We start from the raw sequence: 16,891 nt of genomic DNA, 5'->3' as shown, positions 1-16,891 counted from the left end.
AGAGCCACCTCTCTTCTCTCCCTGCCTCTTACATGATTTTTCCTCTACCATAGGTGTACGTGGGGTTTACAAGAGGCTTGTATGAGGTGATCATTTTTACAAAGCCACTTATAGTCATAGTTGTCTATGTGTTGTTTTTAGCTCACATTAATCATTCCTTTCATCTCAAAAATGTGGTGCATATTTCTCTTCATAGCAGGGGTTTAAGAGAACAAAAACGGAAAACAAAAGAAGAAGGACTGCATATATGATCAGGACCACTAAAGTAAAACATAACTAGAGAAGGGAAAGTGAATTTTTGAATCCTAAAAACTATGAGATTTCTGTGGATATGTGATAAATTAATGTAAGTAGACAGGTCCTGCTAACAGAGCTCTGTTAGCTAGATTTAAATGTGTTGCAGTATAACACTGAGTGTCAAAGGCAGGAGACAGCTCTATGGTGAGCCCTCAAAGTAGATATAATGGTTGGGTTTTGTTTGTTGTGTGCAGTGGTAATTTCCCCTTTGTACTTCCATAATGTAAAATGCAAGATACAGTGGTGAGTTTAAAATTAATATTTAATTATGAAAGGAAATAAAGACTGATAGAAAAGTAATTACAATAGTAATAATCTATTTTCAGTAGTAATAACTGGTCTTTTCAGATATATGGGAGTGATTTTTAAAAGATTTTAAAGGCCTACATGAACTTACAGTAGTGGTAGAGGTTATAAACCAGATTCTGCAACAGGTCTTACATTAGAGTTTCCCGTTAAAGAACAGCAGATTATAAATGTAGGCATTTCACCTGTTAGTGTCAATATAGGACTATTTTATTATGGTTCCAAATGCTACCGTTCAGCACATTACATGTACCTTTGGCTTCCGTGTGAGTTGCTTGGTAGCAGGGACTATACCAGTGGAAGAGAAACGGATTTCTTTTTAAGTTGCAAGACAAGGATCCAACAGACTCCCTAAAATTAACATTACATCTCCCTCTATTGGATGTAAAATGAAATGAAACAAAAAATAATCATCGTTAGCCTACTTTATTTTCCAGCAGTACACAAATTTCAACTAGCCAGTTATACAGGAATGGCACCTGATTTTTATACTAATTTCAGGAGCAGAAATTAATTTGTCTATAAAAGCCAGAGTTGATCTAAATTTAAAATTACTGTTTTCTTAGGTGTCAGATGCAAGTGGATCCATGAAGGTGTCGGTGGTAGCAGAGGAAAACCCCTTCTCTATGGCCATGCTTTTGTCTGAGGAATGCTTCATTTTGGACAATGGTGCTGCCAGGAAGATCTTTGTGTGGAAAGGTAAGAGGTCACTTGTATTGCAAATGCAGAAGCTGCACAGAGATACCTAAGGAGGTGACACAACACCCTTGGGACAGTAGCAGGAATTTAACACTGGCTGGACACTGTACCCTGCACACAGCTCTTCCCTGGTACAGCCTGTGGACAAGGATTACTCACTCGTGTAAGGACCTCAAGACCGAGTCTTGTCTGAGGACACTGTTTTTGAGATATCTGTAAGCTTGGGGGATTAAATGCTTATCTAAATGGCAAGTACAAAGCAAACGTAAATAATTCTATGAGTTCTGTATATTGTCATCAAGTCCTGATCTTCTGGGACAAAATCTGGACACTAAACATTCCATTTGGGTAGGATCTATCTCCACAGAGGTGTGAAACTGAAAGGTGCATGTCCAGGGCATAAATTAAAGTATAAGTTTGCAAATACTTTGACGTCTCCTTTTTTCTTGCAAATATTTGTCTGAGGTGTGATCAGTTGGCAATTTCTTTGTCTGATTCCCTGGAGAAGAATACTACTGCTGTGGAATTAGGTCTTGACACCTTGAAGCTGGATTGCTGTAGTGCTGCCATTAAATCCAGTGCTGAGTATCTCAGTGCTGAGTATCTCAGTGCTGAGTATCTTTTTTTTTTTTCTTTTTTTTTTTTCTTTTTTTTTTTTTTTGTCTGAGGCAGCTTATTAATTATTCTTTAGCATTTTTATTTTGTTTTACCACGTGCAATACCAAATAATTACTTGATGCATTTGTCAAGTCTCTCAAGTCAGCCCAGGAAGCATTATAAGCATTATGCTTGAAAACTTTATTTGCAGTTAGAAAAACATCCCTTAAAAGAAAACATTTGGGGAGCAATGTGCTCAGATGGCCTATGGTCTGTCTGACCCCCTGATTCCCAATTGTCACTCTATATGACAGCTCCTAGAAGAACCAAGCCAACAGAGTCAGGCATAAAATAAATAAAATATGATTTAAGTTCTTTGATTGTGGCCCTGTGTGCTCCTTTGTGTATCCTCACTTTGCTAATGCCAGTAAAGTAATGTGTGGGAAACCCCCGTTAGACTGTGAGTTTCACCCTTGCACAGGAGACTGCAGCTCTCATCTCGGCTGGAAATCTTTAGGTCACTAAGCTGAGAAGTGTGAATTACTTCGGTAATGGTCTCATTCAAAAGGGGATACAAGTGAATACCTTACCAGAGCACCTGATTGGACTGTGAAGTCTCTGGAATGTAGTCGCTGCTGGGACACAGACCCTGTGAAAAGTGTCAATCCACAGAGACTTCCAGAAATATCTAACATTGAACAAGGCCGAACAAGGAGGCCTGGATAGGGAAATGGATAAATTGCAAAGCCCAGCCAGACAAAACAGGAGTTTCTTTTACTCTCTTTCACTGCCTGAAGAAGTGGAGGCAGTTCAGCTTTATTGACTATATTGCAGCCCAGCAAAGGAAGAGTCAGAAGAGGCCCAGGGTACGTTGAGCCAAGCAGATATCATTAAGCAGTTTTTATCTTTTGTAGAAACACAAAGTAAAACAAAATGCCCCCTTTTTCTCTTTCATTCTTTTGCTCTTTCTTTTGTTCTTGCATTCTTTCTTGCTTTTTTCCTTGGATTCTTTCTTTCATTCTTTCTTTCTGTCATTTTTTCTCTTTAAATAAATTGTTTTCAAAGGTACCAAAAAGCTGTTTTGGCCAATCAACTTCATGTGAATCTTCTTGCTCATGCTATGTCCAGCATTTGTGTTTGTTCAAGACTGAGGGAAAAGCAATGTCAAAGAGAATCTGGCTCTAGGACTACTTGTTTTTGAAGATTCTGTGAGCTTATTGTCCTTTCCCATGTACTGTTATCCTTCTGTTTTAATCAGGCAAAAATGCTAACCCTCAGGAGAGAAAAGCTGCCATGAAGAATGCTGAACAATTCATACAGCAGATGAATTATCCTGCCAACACACAGGTGCGCACTATTTATGGAGGTGATACCAGGAGAGCTTGAGCTCTGTTAAAGACGTGGTTTTTAAGTCAGCAGAAAAAATGTTTTTAAGGACTTATAAGACATAAGGGCAATATTTCACATATCATCTAGAAAATATTCTGTTTGAGTAACTGCGTCAGTTCTGTTTTCCTCCTGTTTCATGTGTCTTCCTTCATTTCAGATTCAAGTGCTTCCCGAAGGAGGTGAAACGCCAATGTTCAAACAATTTTTCAAAGACTGGAGGGATAAAGATCAAAGTGACGGCTTTGGCAAAGTATATGTCACAGAGAGAGTGGCTAAAATTGAGCAGATTGAATTTGATGCTACCAAGTTACATGAGTCTCCACGAATGGCTGCCCAGCATAACATGGTAGATGACGGTTCTGGGAAAGTAGAGGTAATTTTCATGTTGTAATAAATTTAATCTTATCTAACTAATGTATTCTGCTTGTAATGGGCTTGTAATGGGCTAAACTGCTGCTCTGTGTTTTAATTATTATACTGTTGTTTAGATTAGCACTCTATTAGTGGAAGTGTTACTTCTAGCATCACAAAAGATACTTTGAAGTAGAAGGTGAATATCAGCTGTGTGCTGTTCTTTTGGTGCTTATGAAAGTTGTACCAGTCATCAAGAGAAATCAAATACCAGAAATACTAGCCCTTCTACACAATATCATGTAAATATTTACTTGAAATATGATTCTTAGTCTAAAGGAAAAACTTGAAGCTCATATCAGCTTGAAATCTGGAATGGGAAGAGTTGCACTTGGAATCAGAAATACGTTCTGTGTCTTTATGTTGGTATCCAGTCTGGTTTCTGGAGGAACCTTCTTTGTCCCTAGTGTGTCTCTCAGGTAGCCTGCATTTGGGGAGAAAAAGGTGACTGTACAGTCTTTCTAGACCTTTCCATGTCCTACTTCAGGACTATCTTTGGACTGCACAGGGCTGGCATGGCATTGTATCAACATGGCCTGTTGAATGCAAATTGCATGTTGGGCTTCTGGAAGAAAAAGAAGGGATGAATACCTACAGTCTCATTCGTGTATTTTCTAGATTTCTGACCTCACACTTGGGATGGTCCATAGGCTTAAGCAGCCAATTGTTAGCTGAACTGGGCTGTAGTGAATGAAGTCAGAAGAAATCTGCCTAACACCACATTATCTGACTGCAGTGTGCCTCTCTAAAATGACATGTTAATTTTATGATGGATCATAATGTTGTGCCATGTCACATTGTCACCTCAAGGTGTTAAGAAAGTCCAGCATAGCATTGTGAAGTGATCATGTGGTAATAAAGCATCAAGACATAGTATTGCAGTCCCTTATTGATGGTTGTCATTAATTCAGTAGGCACAGGGTATATTTACCTACTCCATGAAGAATCCCTGTTTCTATTCAATAACACTTGGGAACAGAAAGGACACTCAAGGGATAAGATAGTAAAATACTTTGTGAAGAGTCTCAGGATGAAGTTCAGGAATCTCCAGTGGTTTCCCTGTTTCCCCAGATCTGGCGTGTGGAAAGCAGTGGCCGAGTTCCTGTGGGACCTGAGACATATGGACAGTTCTATGGGGGTGACTGTTACATTATCCTCTACACTTACCCTAGAGGGCAGATCATCTATACATGGTATGTTTGGTAGCCTTTGCACAGACCTGCAGTGTGTGGATATTATTTTATGTTGACTTTATGTCCTTTTGAGTAGAACATATGTAAATATAAGATCGTTCACTGTGAGTTTGTCATACAGCACAAGCTCTGGGTTACTTTGAAGCTAAATTTAACCATTGTCTTTCTCCTTGTCTTCCTCAGGCAAGGAGCCCATGCTACAAAAGATGAACTGACTGCATCTGCATTTTTGACTGTTCAGCTGGATCGGTCATTAAATGATCAGGCTGTGCAGGTTAGTGTCTTTTGGATAAAATCCAACAGATTGTGATACATGCAAATTCTGATGGGAATTGAAAGGAGGAGCTAGCATTTAAAGACTGGAAATGCCAATTGCTTAAGTCTGTAACAAGCCAAGCACCATGGGATCCTGTTAAAGTTGCCAGAGATTGCCCATTTGAATCGTCCTTTCTGTATGCAGTTGTCCACAAGAACAGAGATATGCCAGAACCTAAAACTGCCTTTTCTTTCCTTTGATTTCCACTGTTTTAAAATTAGGTTTCAGTCCTGCCAAGACTTACAGACCCTGTGCATAGCCAGTGGAGACTGAATGATAAGACTGTCCCAGGGCAACTCACTCCAAACAGGAGTGTGACAAGTCAATAGCCCTGTGGGAGCTCCTCTGTCTCCTTTTGATTATGGAGGAATTTGTGATATTTTAGCCCAGACAAGACAGCTGACTTTCAGAGGGCCAAAACTGGGAAAACTGAAAGCCACATGAAAGACAGAAGAGGAAAGCCTGCTGAAAGTCAGACCCCAAGAGGGTCTGACTTTTCCTTGCCTCAGTGAGGAACATAACTGGGGTTTTCCCATCCCATAGTGCTTGCAGCTCCATGAAAGCAGGACACACATCCTCACATGCAGAAATGCAGTGTGCAAAACTGGGCACAGGACACTGGCAACTAAAGGGTGTGAGTAGATAAGTTAGTCCTTAGCTTGTCTGGGTGAGCTCTCCTTATATCACTGAAAAGTGGTGGGTAGGTGAAGACCTGAGAGGTCTCTTTTCACAGAAAAGCTCAAGCTGTCAGATGACAAGGGTCAAGCAGAGATTTTCTAGGCACTTGGAGATAACTCTGTGATTCCTATTTCTTAATTACAAAAGCAAAAGGCTTCGCCCACCCACCAAGGTACAATTAATTCAGATGGCAGCCCATACTTTTATCCACTAATCAGTTATGATTTCTGATTGAAATTATATTAAGGAAGTATTAGAACACATTTAGATAATTACTACTTGAAATATTCCTAACGTGTGCTCTATATTTGGACCATGTCCAGCACAATGTAGTCTTGCCTGATACCTAAGGTTAATGGTAATCTTAAACTAATAACAATATTACTCCTATTAACAATATTACTACTGCAGTAGTAGGGTGCTTAAAACGTCTTTTTTATTAAAGCTGAAGGAGATCCATTTCACTGCAGTTCATGCAATACTTTCACAAAAGTGTCTTTCAGCCTGCAATGAGTTTAGGAATATATGGAATATATAGGAATATATATGTGTACATATCCATATGTGTGTATATATGCACATATGTATGTATGTGTGCATTTTTATGCAAACAGATAGGCCTAATATCTCTGTCAGCATTATTTGAAAGCTCTAGGTGTGCTATTTTGTGTGGTCACTAGATGGCATGACAGTACAAATTACTACTAAAACGCTGGGCTTGCAAGAAAATGTTTCACTGTGCTGTTTGGGTGATTTGGGGTTTTTTGAGTTTATTTGGGTTGCTGTTTTTTGGGAGTTTTTTGTACTTTGAGGGTTTTTTTCCCCGTTTCTAAAATCCTGCTACAGTTTGTCCCTTACAAGTACATGTGTCTCAGGTTATCCTTGCCAGACAACTGTAGCAGTCTGTCTACCTGTAAAATAAATAAAAGCACCTGTTGCATCTGCCTCTCTGGGCATTCTTGTTCTCAGCTGCCCCAGGCCTCACTGAGAGCTCTCCACTTCTACTCTGTTGGCTGCAGAGCGTGTCTCACTCCCTTTTTTCCCTTTCTTTCTGGGAATGAAAGGCAGGGACTTGCAACCCTCTACCTTGGCCAATGATATTGTTATTAAGGACAATTAAATGGTTACACAAAAATAACTTTTATCATACATTAATGTAAAAAAAGTCATTTTTCATAGTGCAATGTGGTTTTTTTAGATGGCAGGAGCATCTTTTACATCTCTAACAGAAGTTCATTTTTGTCATCCATATTATCTTTTGGATGAGAAATTTATGCTACTTCTTTTCATCCTCTTGCAGATAAAATACATATAGAAATAATGAATAAAATGAACACCCATTCTCTTCTGTTTAAATACAAGGCACTTAAACTTCCAAGACAGTTTTTCAGGAGGATTAAGTCATTCTGTAAAACACTATGAAATGACAGTTCTTTTGAAAATCAGTGATTTTTTTATTACAGTAGATAGCAGCCATTTTAGTCAGCTAAATATTGTGTTAGAAGTTTGAATCTTGTCTTTGTGTCACCGTGATTGACAAAAAAAGTCTCGCAAATGCTCTAACTCTGTATGTCTGGAACTACATTTTTAGATCTTTTCAGCTTGCCATTTCTCGTTTTTGCTAACATACTTCTCATTGTTGGCTAAGATCCCCTAAGCTATTCAGCAAAGACCAAAAATAACCACTTGTGTCCTGTTGTTTCTTTTATTGCATTTCTTTACATGTGTACAGATCCGAGTCAGCCAAGGCAAAGAGCCTGCACATTTACTGAGCTTGTTCAAAAAAAAACCACTTATAGTCTACAAGAATGGGACATCCAAGAAGGAAGGTCAGAAACCTGCTCCACCAACACGGCTCTTCCAAATCCGCAGGAACCTAGCAGCCATTACTAGGATTGCGGAGGTAAGGTCACCTGCTAAGTAAACCAGCCATTCCCGGTGGGACGTGATGGAGCTGCCTTGAGCTCCTCTGACTAATCTTGTTGGGTAGTCATATCTGGTAGGAGCACAGAACTCCAAATCCAGTCCACTGCTCTAAAGCCAAAGAGAATATGCTGTACTGGCTGGAATCACTCCACATCGTTGAGAGGAACTGTAGGAATTCACACGGTGAACAGTCAGTTGACAAAGAATAGACAAGAAGTCAGCAACCCCTATGAGATCAGCTTTCCTACTGCAAACAGTCCTAAGTTTTGCCTTGCAAGTCCATTCCCTGTCTTAAATCCTTCTCTAATTTGTATCAATATAAAACTAGGGAAGAAATGAAGACCAAAAACATAGCAGATTAACATGTCTACACATTTTATAGAAACATGCAAAATAGTGATTATATTATTTGAAGATTTCAAGAATAAAACAATTTCTTTTTTAATCTAGGTTGATGTTGACGCAGTGTCACTGAACTCCAATGATGTCTTTGTTCTGAAACTGCCAAACAACTCTGGCTACACGTGGGTAGGAAAAGGAGCAAGTAAAGAAGAGGAACAAGGAGCTCAATACATTGCCAATGTTCTCAAATGCCAGACTGCCAAGATTAATGAAGGCCAGGAACCAGGTTTGTATGAGGCCACATGGCTGCTAATAGACAGCTAAGAATACACAGCACTGCATGGAGACAGTATGTTTAGATTAGATATTAGGAAAAAATTCTTTACTGTGAGGGTGGCAAGGCACAGGTTGCCCAGAGAAGTGATGGACGCCTCATCCCTGGAAGTGTTTAAGGAGGAGCTGGATGGAGCTCTGTGCAACCTGGTGTACTGAAAGGTGTCCCTGCCCATGGCAGGGGCATTGGAACTAGATGATCTTTAAGGTTCCATCCAACCCAGGCCATTCTATAATTCTATGATTCTTTCTAGGTATGCAACTGATAGCGGTGTTTAGACAAACTGCAGGAAGTACTGTAACAAAACACATTCATCTTTGAGACAGCAAAGAGATTGTTTGGGGATTTCTGAAACACTTATCTAACAAGCTAAACCATCAAATGTTAAATCAGCTGATGAATAAATTATATGTTATGTATTTTAGAGGAATTCTGGAAAGCACTTGGAGGTAAAAAAAAATACCAGACTTCATCACAACTCTTGGCAAAGGCTGAAGATCATCCCCCTCGCTTGTATGGTTGTTCTAATAAGACAGGCAGATTTATTGTGAGTATATGATGGATACTTTCCGTTTAATTATATAGTATCTGATATATTTTGCCTTGGAAATCAGTGGTCATTAAATGAATTTGGGGATCTGGCTTAGTTAACCAGGCTTGGCAAGAACTAGAGAGTGGACATTTGATGCTTTAAACTATCCAAATGCAATGGATCAACAGATCAATTAATACTGCAGAAGTTTGCATCCAGAGCCTACTCCAGCCTGGAAACAGAGGCTTGCAAATGCAGAAAGATAAGGCATTTGCCCAGTCAAAAGCAATTTAATTCTTGCAGAGCATCACCAGATTGCTATCAAAGAGAAAGAGCAGGTCAGTGCCTTGCCCCTTACATGTTTGACAGTAGTGGCGAAGGAAAAGAAATGCTGCTTGCCAAAAATCCCTAGCAGTCTGAAATTTTCCACAGAGATTTAAGATGTGTAATTATGCCTTTAAGGTATTGGCTTGTGCTCAAGGAAGTAGGAAGACCTACTTCCATGGCAGAAATACCCAGAGCCATGCACTGGGTATTAAGTCTGTGATTCAGGCTTAATTACTTACCGTATTCTGGGAGGGCAGTGCTGTGTCACCAGTTGGCAGGGACACACTCATTTTTAGGCAGGGGACATAGCTGGCAGTCTCCTTAAGGCACAGCCCAGTCATTTGGAGGGCGATAAAACAAATAGGATCCTTTAATAAGGACTTTAAAATCTTATGAGAGTAGGAAAGTGTATTCTTCTAATGAGCTTTTAAAATACTCCTGGGAGATACAGTAATAGGAACCAACCTTTCTGCAGTAGTCTGCTGGGAGCTATGGACTTATTTTTTATTTTAAATTCCCTCCAAATTCTGTGAAATTCCTCTTTCCTGTAGCCTTTCTCTAGTAACTGAATCACCACCATTAGAGGTCTCAAAAGAGGCAGGTGAGACCACTCTGACCTTCTGGCCACTGTAGCAAAGGGTGGGGAAAAGGAATATTTTTTTACCATCTGCTTATCATCCATCTAGCAGTCCTACATGACCACACATAGCCAAACCCTTGACAATCCTTTAAAAGTAGCAGCCATTAGCTACATTATTATCTCTCCTTCTCATATAGAATAACATTAAACTGCTTTTCTATCTTCCTGCACATCCTTGGAAGAGGCTAGCAGTCTGCCTTTTCTTTGGGGACTAATCCTCAATGGAAGCTTGGTTGGGTGTGTATTTCATCTCTGAGCTCACCCACTGCAAACCAAAGCAGTTTCTTTTCCTAATTAATGAAGGTAAGCTGCATGAATGTATCAGCTGATACCAGCTTGGTTGGTTCAAAGTTCAAATTTCCCTGTCTCCTCCTTCTGGCAGACCTCAGTCCCAAATTAACAGTAGTCAAAAATTATAATGTAGATCTTTGCCTCTCCTGAGGATATCTTACCAACTCTGAAAAAACGAGAGCTGATTTCATAGGACATGCTATTATGTGATTTGTTTCATTTCAGAGAAACACCCTTAACACATTCATCAAATCAGTTTAGGGTTTGATCCTTTAGGAGCCAAATGAATTGTTCATTTGCCTCTGCACTTAAACATTACAAAAACAGGTTAGGTCTTTGCAAAATTGTATGTCTTGATAAATCATTAAAAACAAAAAACCACCCTCAAAACATATTTTCCTTTCCAGATTGAAGAGGTCCCAGGAGAATTCACTCAGGACGATTTGGCTGAAGATGATGTCATGTTGCTGGATGCTTGGGAGCAGGTTAGCTGTGTACTTGACCATTGCTTTTTCTGAGGATATTTTATTCTTAATCCCTTAGTTTCTAAGATGGGAGGAACAATCATTTTAGAGAATGGAAGCAGTTTTGTTTTCTTTAAATTGTACCAAAAGGAGCTATACTTTTTGAGCTATATGATGGTGTTCACACATGCTATTGAATTTCCAAGCATAATGTGAGACCATGGCAGGCACTTATTTAAACCAATGGAGGCTGCAAGAGTATAAGCCCCAGAAGTGTTCTGGAAAGGTTCTCAATAGTGTTCTTGACTTTATCACAAAAATTATTAATTAAAAAAAAAATTGCATCAAATGTGTTTAGAATCCACTAAAGCCTTGTAGCAGGAGCCACCTACACAAAGTCCTCGTAGAGAAAGGGACCAACACTAGACAGACCCTTACAAAAATTTCTTCATACTAGAAAGTGACTGGAGGGTGACAGAGGTAATCTCCATCATTGCCCAGTTCACTGAAAACTGAAAATGTGGAGAGCTTTTAGAATGACAGGCAAACTCAGTGCAGATTTAGAGAACACATCCATTTCTCACAGTATATTCTCTCTACTCTTCCTCTTGTCTTGGAGGGAAAGAGAAGGCCCACGCCCTATTTGTCTTCTTCAGCCTAACCCTTAAGGAACAGAAGGCTGAGGTTTTTGGAAATAAGAGGGAATGTCCATGGTTCATGTGAAAAGGAGTGATGGGGACTGGTGGGGAAGAGCTGGATGGAAAGTAGTTGGGTCGTACCGATTCAGATAAGTCTTGGAACTACACGTAGCTGGTTTCCAACCAAATCCTGGAGAGAAAAAAAAAGGATGTGGGATCAGGGTTGTTGGGTTTTTCAGTTGGCTATCTAGCAATCACCCAGCTCATAACACAGGGCACAAATGTTGATGTGTACACAGAGCTCAAACCAGAGACAGTATTACTACCTGCACCCAAAGAGCAATTTCCTTGTACAAGTGTAAAAGGTATCTATGGAAAAGGTAATTAGAGATCCTTTCATCAGAATGAATAAAGGTCTGGCCTTCCAGTGTCATAGAGAGCAGTGAGATTTCAGAGGGTATAACTATACTTTCTCACAAGGGAGAAAAAACATCAGTTGTGGTTTGTGAGAGCTCTGTATCTCTGTAGTCTTTTCATAGTGTATGTTCTTTCTCCTAGAGGAATCAACTATTTTGTACTTTACCAGCTGTACACAACAACTTTTAATACCAGGGGAGTTACATCTTTCCTCTGTTTGCAGGTGTTCATCTGGATTGGGAAGGACGCTAACGAAACTGAGCGACAGGAATCCGTTAAATCAGGTAAATCAAATCAATTTGGCAGATTTCTGAGTGAAGGAGCATCAATATTACTTAACAAACAGGAAATATGAAGTAGAAGAAATCTAGTTATGTTTACAGTGTCTCAAAGTGTTACTGAGCTTATTAGGATTTAATACAGGACATGATTATTTTCACCTTTAAATGAGCTTTAAAACTCTCTAAGTTTATGAAGGATAAAATTAATCAAGATACATTACTGGGCTGCAGAGCTTTTTAAATAATATGTAGGAGAGCCCTATGAAAAGTAACTGCACTGAAAAGGAGGTCCCTTACTGACCGGCACCCTCAATAATGTATACAGAGAAAGGATTGCAAACAAGTCCTTATAGTGCCACCCTTCACAAAGTTAAATTTGCAGGAGGAAATTCCAATTACAAAACAAACAGAACAAATCAAGACAACTTATGTGGCACATACCTTCTTGAAAAATCATGTGTCATCCCTGGTGTGACTTTATACAGCTGAGCTATTCTGTGAGAGTTCATGCTAACAACGCTTGCATGTGTTTCCCTGGAGCAGCTGGGGTTACCTGACTGTGTTTCCATATGTATTGATGTCATGTTGAGACGTCACGGGAAACTACACTCACTGGCTTTTACATGGACAAAATGGGAATTCCGAAGCTTGTGCATCCTCACAGCACCAGCAAATGCTTTCTCCTGTTTAAGAGCCAAAACCCAGCTGTATGGCAACAGACTGCTCAGAAAAGCAATCCCTCTGTTTTAACTTCATGGAAAATTTCTTCAGTGCCAGCTGGGAAAAATCAGCCTTTACCTGATCATCTCATTGCCTTTGAAATAATTAGTTGAATACTGTACTATAGCAGCCCTGTGTTCTTTTGCTATGGCTTTTAATGTATTTTTCATGCCAAAGGAATGAACTAATATACTGCATGTTTTATTTCCTCTCTGTTTTTAGCCAAACGCTATATTGAAACAGATCCTTCTGGCAGAGATAAGGGAACCCCCATTGTAATTGTGAAGCAAGGGCATGAAGCCCCCACGTTCACAGGCTGGTTCCTGGCTTGGGACTCAAACAAATGGAAGAACTGATCTCTCCAAGGAGACTTCCAGCCAAAGAATGATCAGAGCCCAGCTACTTTCTACTATTTTTAAGTATATGCTTATGCAACAATACAACGCATCTGTTGTTAAATTTTCCTGAGCTTTTTCTATGAATAACCTAGAAACTCTTGGCACTGGAAGGGATAAATGTTAATTGTAAACTGACCAAATGGCATGAGTGGGGCTTTTCTAGTAGTAAATATAGAAAGTGCTACCAATCTTTAATCTTAAAAGAAAGAAGTACATTTTCTTTAATCTACTGATTCTTTAAAGAGAAGCTGTGGATCCGTTTACTTTAATGTGCTAAAATGGACCAAATTCTTCACTTAAAAATCCAAACTAATGCCACAGAAATTCCTTTTGATTAAGGTCAAGATAATACTGTGCAGAATTTGGCCTGACAGGAGTAAAACTATCCATTGCAAGGAAAAGATTCCACCTGATTTAATTACTAGGCCCACGTATTGCTACGCTCATGGAAAATTTCAGATAATGTCTGATCCACAGTGGGAGTTGTGGCTCACAGGGATATTCAGAGAAAGCTCACATGGATATTTGGAGAAAGCTGTGCTTAATATGTTTGTTTACCCTGTTAATACACATGTGTGTGGAGCTTTAGACTGAATACTGTCAGAATATGAAACTGACAAAGGGTTTTTTGAGGGACTGTCTAGTGTATTGTAATGAATTCCTTTAGATTTCTCTCTGAATCAGATCCAGCTCCACCAGGTCTTTTTAACTAAAGCTCTTAAACACATTGTAGTGCACTATGCTCTGAACTGGAAGCAAAAGTAACAGCTTCAAAAACATATACTCTGCCTTAACCAGATTGCTCTTAAGCCATAAATCACCTCAGTTGCCTTACTCAGAACTACTCAGTTCTTCAGCGTGTAGACTGTTCACCTTGCAGGATGTTTTTCTAATTTTCTTTGCAGGTGTTAGACAAATATCAAGCACATCAAAAGCAAGGAAAACCCTGGTTTCTGGTAGCATTTCTGAGAATTTGGAATATGAGTATGCAACATAGAATATGGCCTTCTCTTTTCTCTCAGGCATGCTTACTTGAGTGTGGGTGTTTTTTTAGGGGTTTTTTTTGGGTGGGTGTTTTGGTTTTTTTTTTGGGGGGGGGGGTGTTTTTGTTTTTGGTTTTTTGCGGGGGGCATGGGGGTTGGTTTGGTTTTTTTGGTTTTTTTCCTGGTGAATTTAAAAGTATGTTTTCAAAGTGCCTTTTATTCGGAACTTAGCCAAAAAAATCTACTAAAGGGCAGTGGGGAAGCTTCTTCAAATCTTAAGCACTGCTTTGATAATTTATCCAGTAATGCTTGTTTTAAACAACAATTTGTACAGCTGTAAATCATACTAATGTGGCTTTTTAATGACAGCATTTCAGCAGTTTTATTATTCTTGTAAGTTAGGTTGGAAAGTGAAATTTTAGGTATTTTTTTATTTTTTTAACATGCTTGGGATTTTGAATCAGGGTAATGCAAAAGAGTGAATTTAGTCTGAGCTCATAATATCAATGACAAAAGAATTGTGAAGCTAAGAGATTAATTATAGGAGTTAGCTTTAAACATTTGTTTAAATGTCTGCTAATATAGCTGGGCTGTATCTAAATGTAATTTCATTTAAAATAAAGTTATGAAAAGCAGTATTCTATATGCCAAGCTGATCTTCCCCTCTCTGACATATTGTAGGGCAGTGTTTCCACTGGCGTTTAGCAAGACTTCCTAAACCTGAGTTGGTACCTTCCTTTTAAATGGGCAGTGCAGTGAGAAGTTACTTGTTTTTACTGTGGTGCCACTTTGCCCAGTGGAAGCTTAACTCTTCTTAACAACTTGAGAGTTACAAACCTAAGTGAATATCAAAGAACTGGGTTCTTATTAGGTTATTTTCATCTTTAAGAAAAAATACCATTGTTGTTAATCAGACTCTCTGGTTTTATAACTTTTTGCTTGCATAAGTAATTAAATACAGAAATAGCTTTATAAAATAGGAAGAAATAGGTTTATGTTTGTTTTTAAAGGCTATATCTTGCTTTTTATTTGTGAGAATAGATAAGATGTCCTTCTGCTGGAAGGAGCACAAAGACCTTTTCAGTGCCTCAGCCACTGAGCAGCCTGTAATTATCTGATTGTCGTCTTCAACACATACATATGATTCTTCTCATTTTTAAAAAATAACAGTTATAGTAGCTTCTGAACCAAGGATTGGACAAGACTTGTCCTTCTTGTACATAAACATCTTCCGGAACACTGAGGGCTCTGAGCTGGCACAGTCTGACAGCATATTCTCCAGCACTGTGAAAGCCTCTTTTCAGTTCCCTCACACAAGACAGAGGAGCTTTTGTGGTCTCTTGGCCTAGGCTTTTGAGTTTGTAATACATTGTTCTGGCATGTTGATTACTGATGTTGAGAAGAGCACTGAGAGCTCATAAGGGAACAGTGTTCTCCACTGGACTTTAAGCACAACAGCTGCTAGCAACATTGTTCTTGGGTTCACTTGCCAGTGAGGAAGTTTATTTTTCATACATATATGTGCAGTACACACAAAGACGTATTTCTTTCTCTCAAGAAGAGAAGGAGAGAGGACAGACAGGATGGACTATGAGTGCTTGGAAATATTAAAGATTAAGCTGTTTTCAAGAAAATACTTAAGCACCTAAATTTATGAATACACATATCAAACCTATCTGCCTTGTTTTCATAATCGAAAAAAATTTGCAGATCTGTATACAGTCAAGAATAAGCTATGTCTTGCAGTAAGAGTATGTTCACTCATAATGGCAAAATGAGATCCTGATTTAGGAGTTTCATTATGCTACTACCAAAGAGAAAGCATTCATGTACTATTGGTTGTAAACACAGCACTATTTTTCATCTTTTATTTCATTGCAACAGAAAGGTGTTAGGAATCTTTAGAACTAACAGGACATCATCGTACTATGTAGTATTTATATTACATAAAATACCATAATCTTAGAGTATAACTACAGATCATGCACAGGATAGGAATCAGCTTCTGGAATCGCTGCTCTAAATGCCCGTTTTGACCATAGCACATAGTGCTATTTACAATTAGATCTGCTGAAAATGATTGTGTTAAATACAGCTATATTCAATTGAATTGTTTGATTTCTTGCCCGTGGAGACTCACACAGGCTTCAACTGCAGCAAGAGAATACTGGTGACGTGAGATGGTAGACAGTAGGATTGTGGTACTCTCTCACACAGGAGAACTGAGGAATCAGACAGAATATGTTTTGCTCACTAGACTATAGCAGGAGATGCTCTCAGACGTCTTTAGAAATCTTTATAGGCTACGGGAACACTTCTTGTTATGAACTTTGTAATCTTCTTGTAGTCTTCATTTTTACTGAATGTAAAAGAATTAAAAAGAAAAAAATGGCCCAAACAAGGCTATTCTTTTCCATGGACTGAAATTCTTCTTCAGAGTTGACTTCTCTATAGGAAAGCTTCAGAAAAAACCTTCAAACTTAGCTTTAGCATACAACTGCTTCAGCAGTATCTCACTGAAGTTCTGCCCTTATGGCTTAACTGAGCCAAATACAAGTATATAAGCCAAAAAAATATTACCTAATAAAACCAGAGCTACGTAATACTTTGCTGTGCTGACTCTACAAATCCTTACATTTTCTTTTTTAAAGACAATCATTTTGTCTTTAGATAAAGAAATAGTACACTTTTCCCTTCTTACGGCTAGGAGTC

At 38.9% G+C, this 16,891-nt stretch overlaps 1 protein-coding gene across 1 annotated transcript in view; it reads left to right on the top strand.

Moving 5' to 3' along the window:
* Positions 1–14,817, top strand: part of SCIN (scinderin) — a 49,373-nt gene extending 34,556 nt beyond the window's left edge. The window contains exons 6-16 of the mRNA XM_063411412.1: positions 1,170–1,302; positions 3,158–3,246; positions 3,446–3,661; positions 4,771–4,892; positions 5,076–5,166; positions 7,619–7,789; positions 8,263–8,440; positions 8,914–9,035; positions 10,686–10,763; positions 12,021–12,081; positions 13,021–14,817. Of these exons, the coding sequence (XP_063267482.1) occupies positions 1,170–1,302; positions 3,158–3,246; positions 3,446–3,661; positions 4,771–4,892; positions 5,076–5,166; positions 7,619–7,789; positions 8,263–8,440; positions 8,914–9,035; positions 10,686–10,763; positions 12,021–12,081; positions 13,021–13,154 (1,395 nt within the window). The 3' untranslated portion in view covers positions 13,155–14,817. The remainder of the gene's footprint in view (positions 1–1,169; positions 1,303–3,157; positions 3,247–3,445; positions 3,662–4,770; positions 4,893–5,075; positions 5,167–7,618; positions 7,790–8,262; positions 8,441–8,913; positions 9,036–10,685; positions 10,764–12,020; positions 12,082–13,020) is intronic.
* The last annotated feature ends 2,074 nt before the right edge of the window (positions 14,818–16,891 follow it).

This window comes from Prinia subflava, chromosome 1 (genome assembly GCF_021018805.1).
Source record: "Prinia subflava isolate CZ2003 ecotype Zambia chromosome 1, Cam_Psub_1.2, whole genome shotgun sequence".
Classification (NCBI taxonomy): domain Eukaryota; kingdom Metazoa; phylum Chordata; class Aves; order Passeriformes; family Cisticolidae; genus Prinia; species Prinia subflava.
This window is presented reverse-complemented; position numbering and strand designations above follow the sequence as displayed.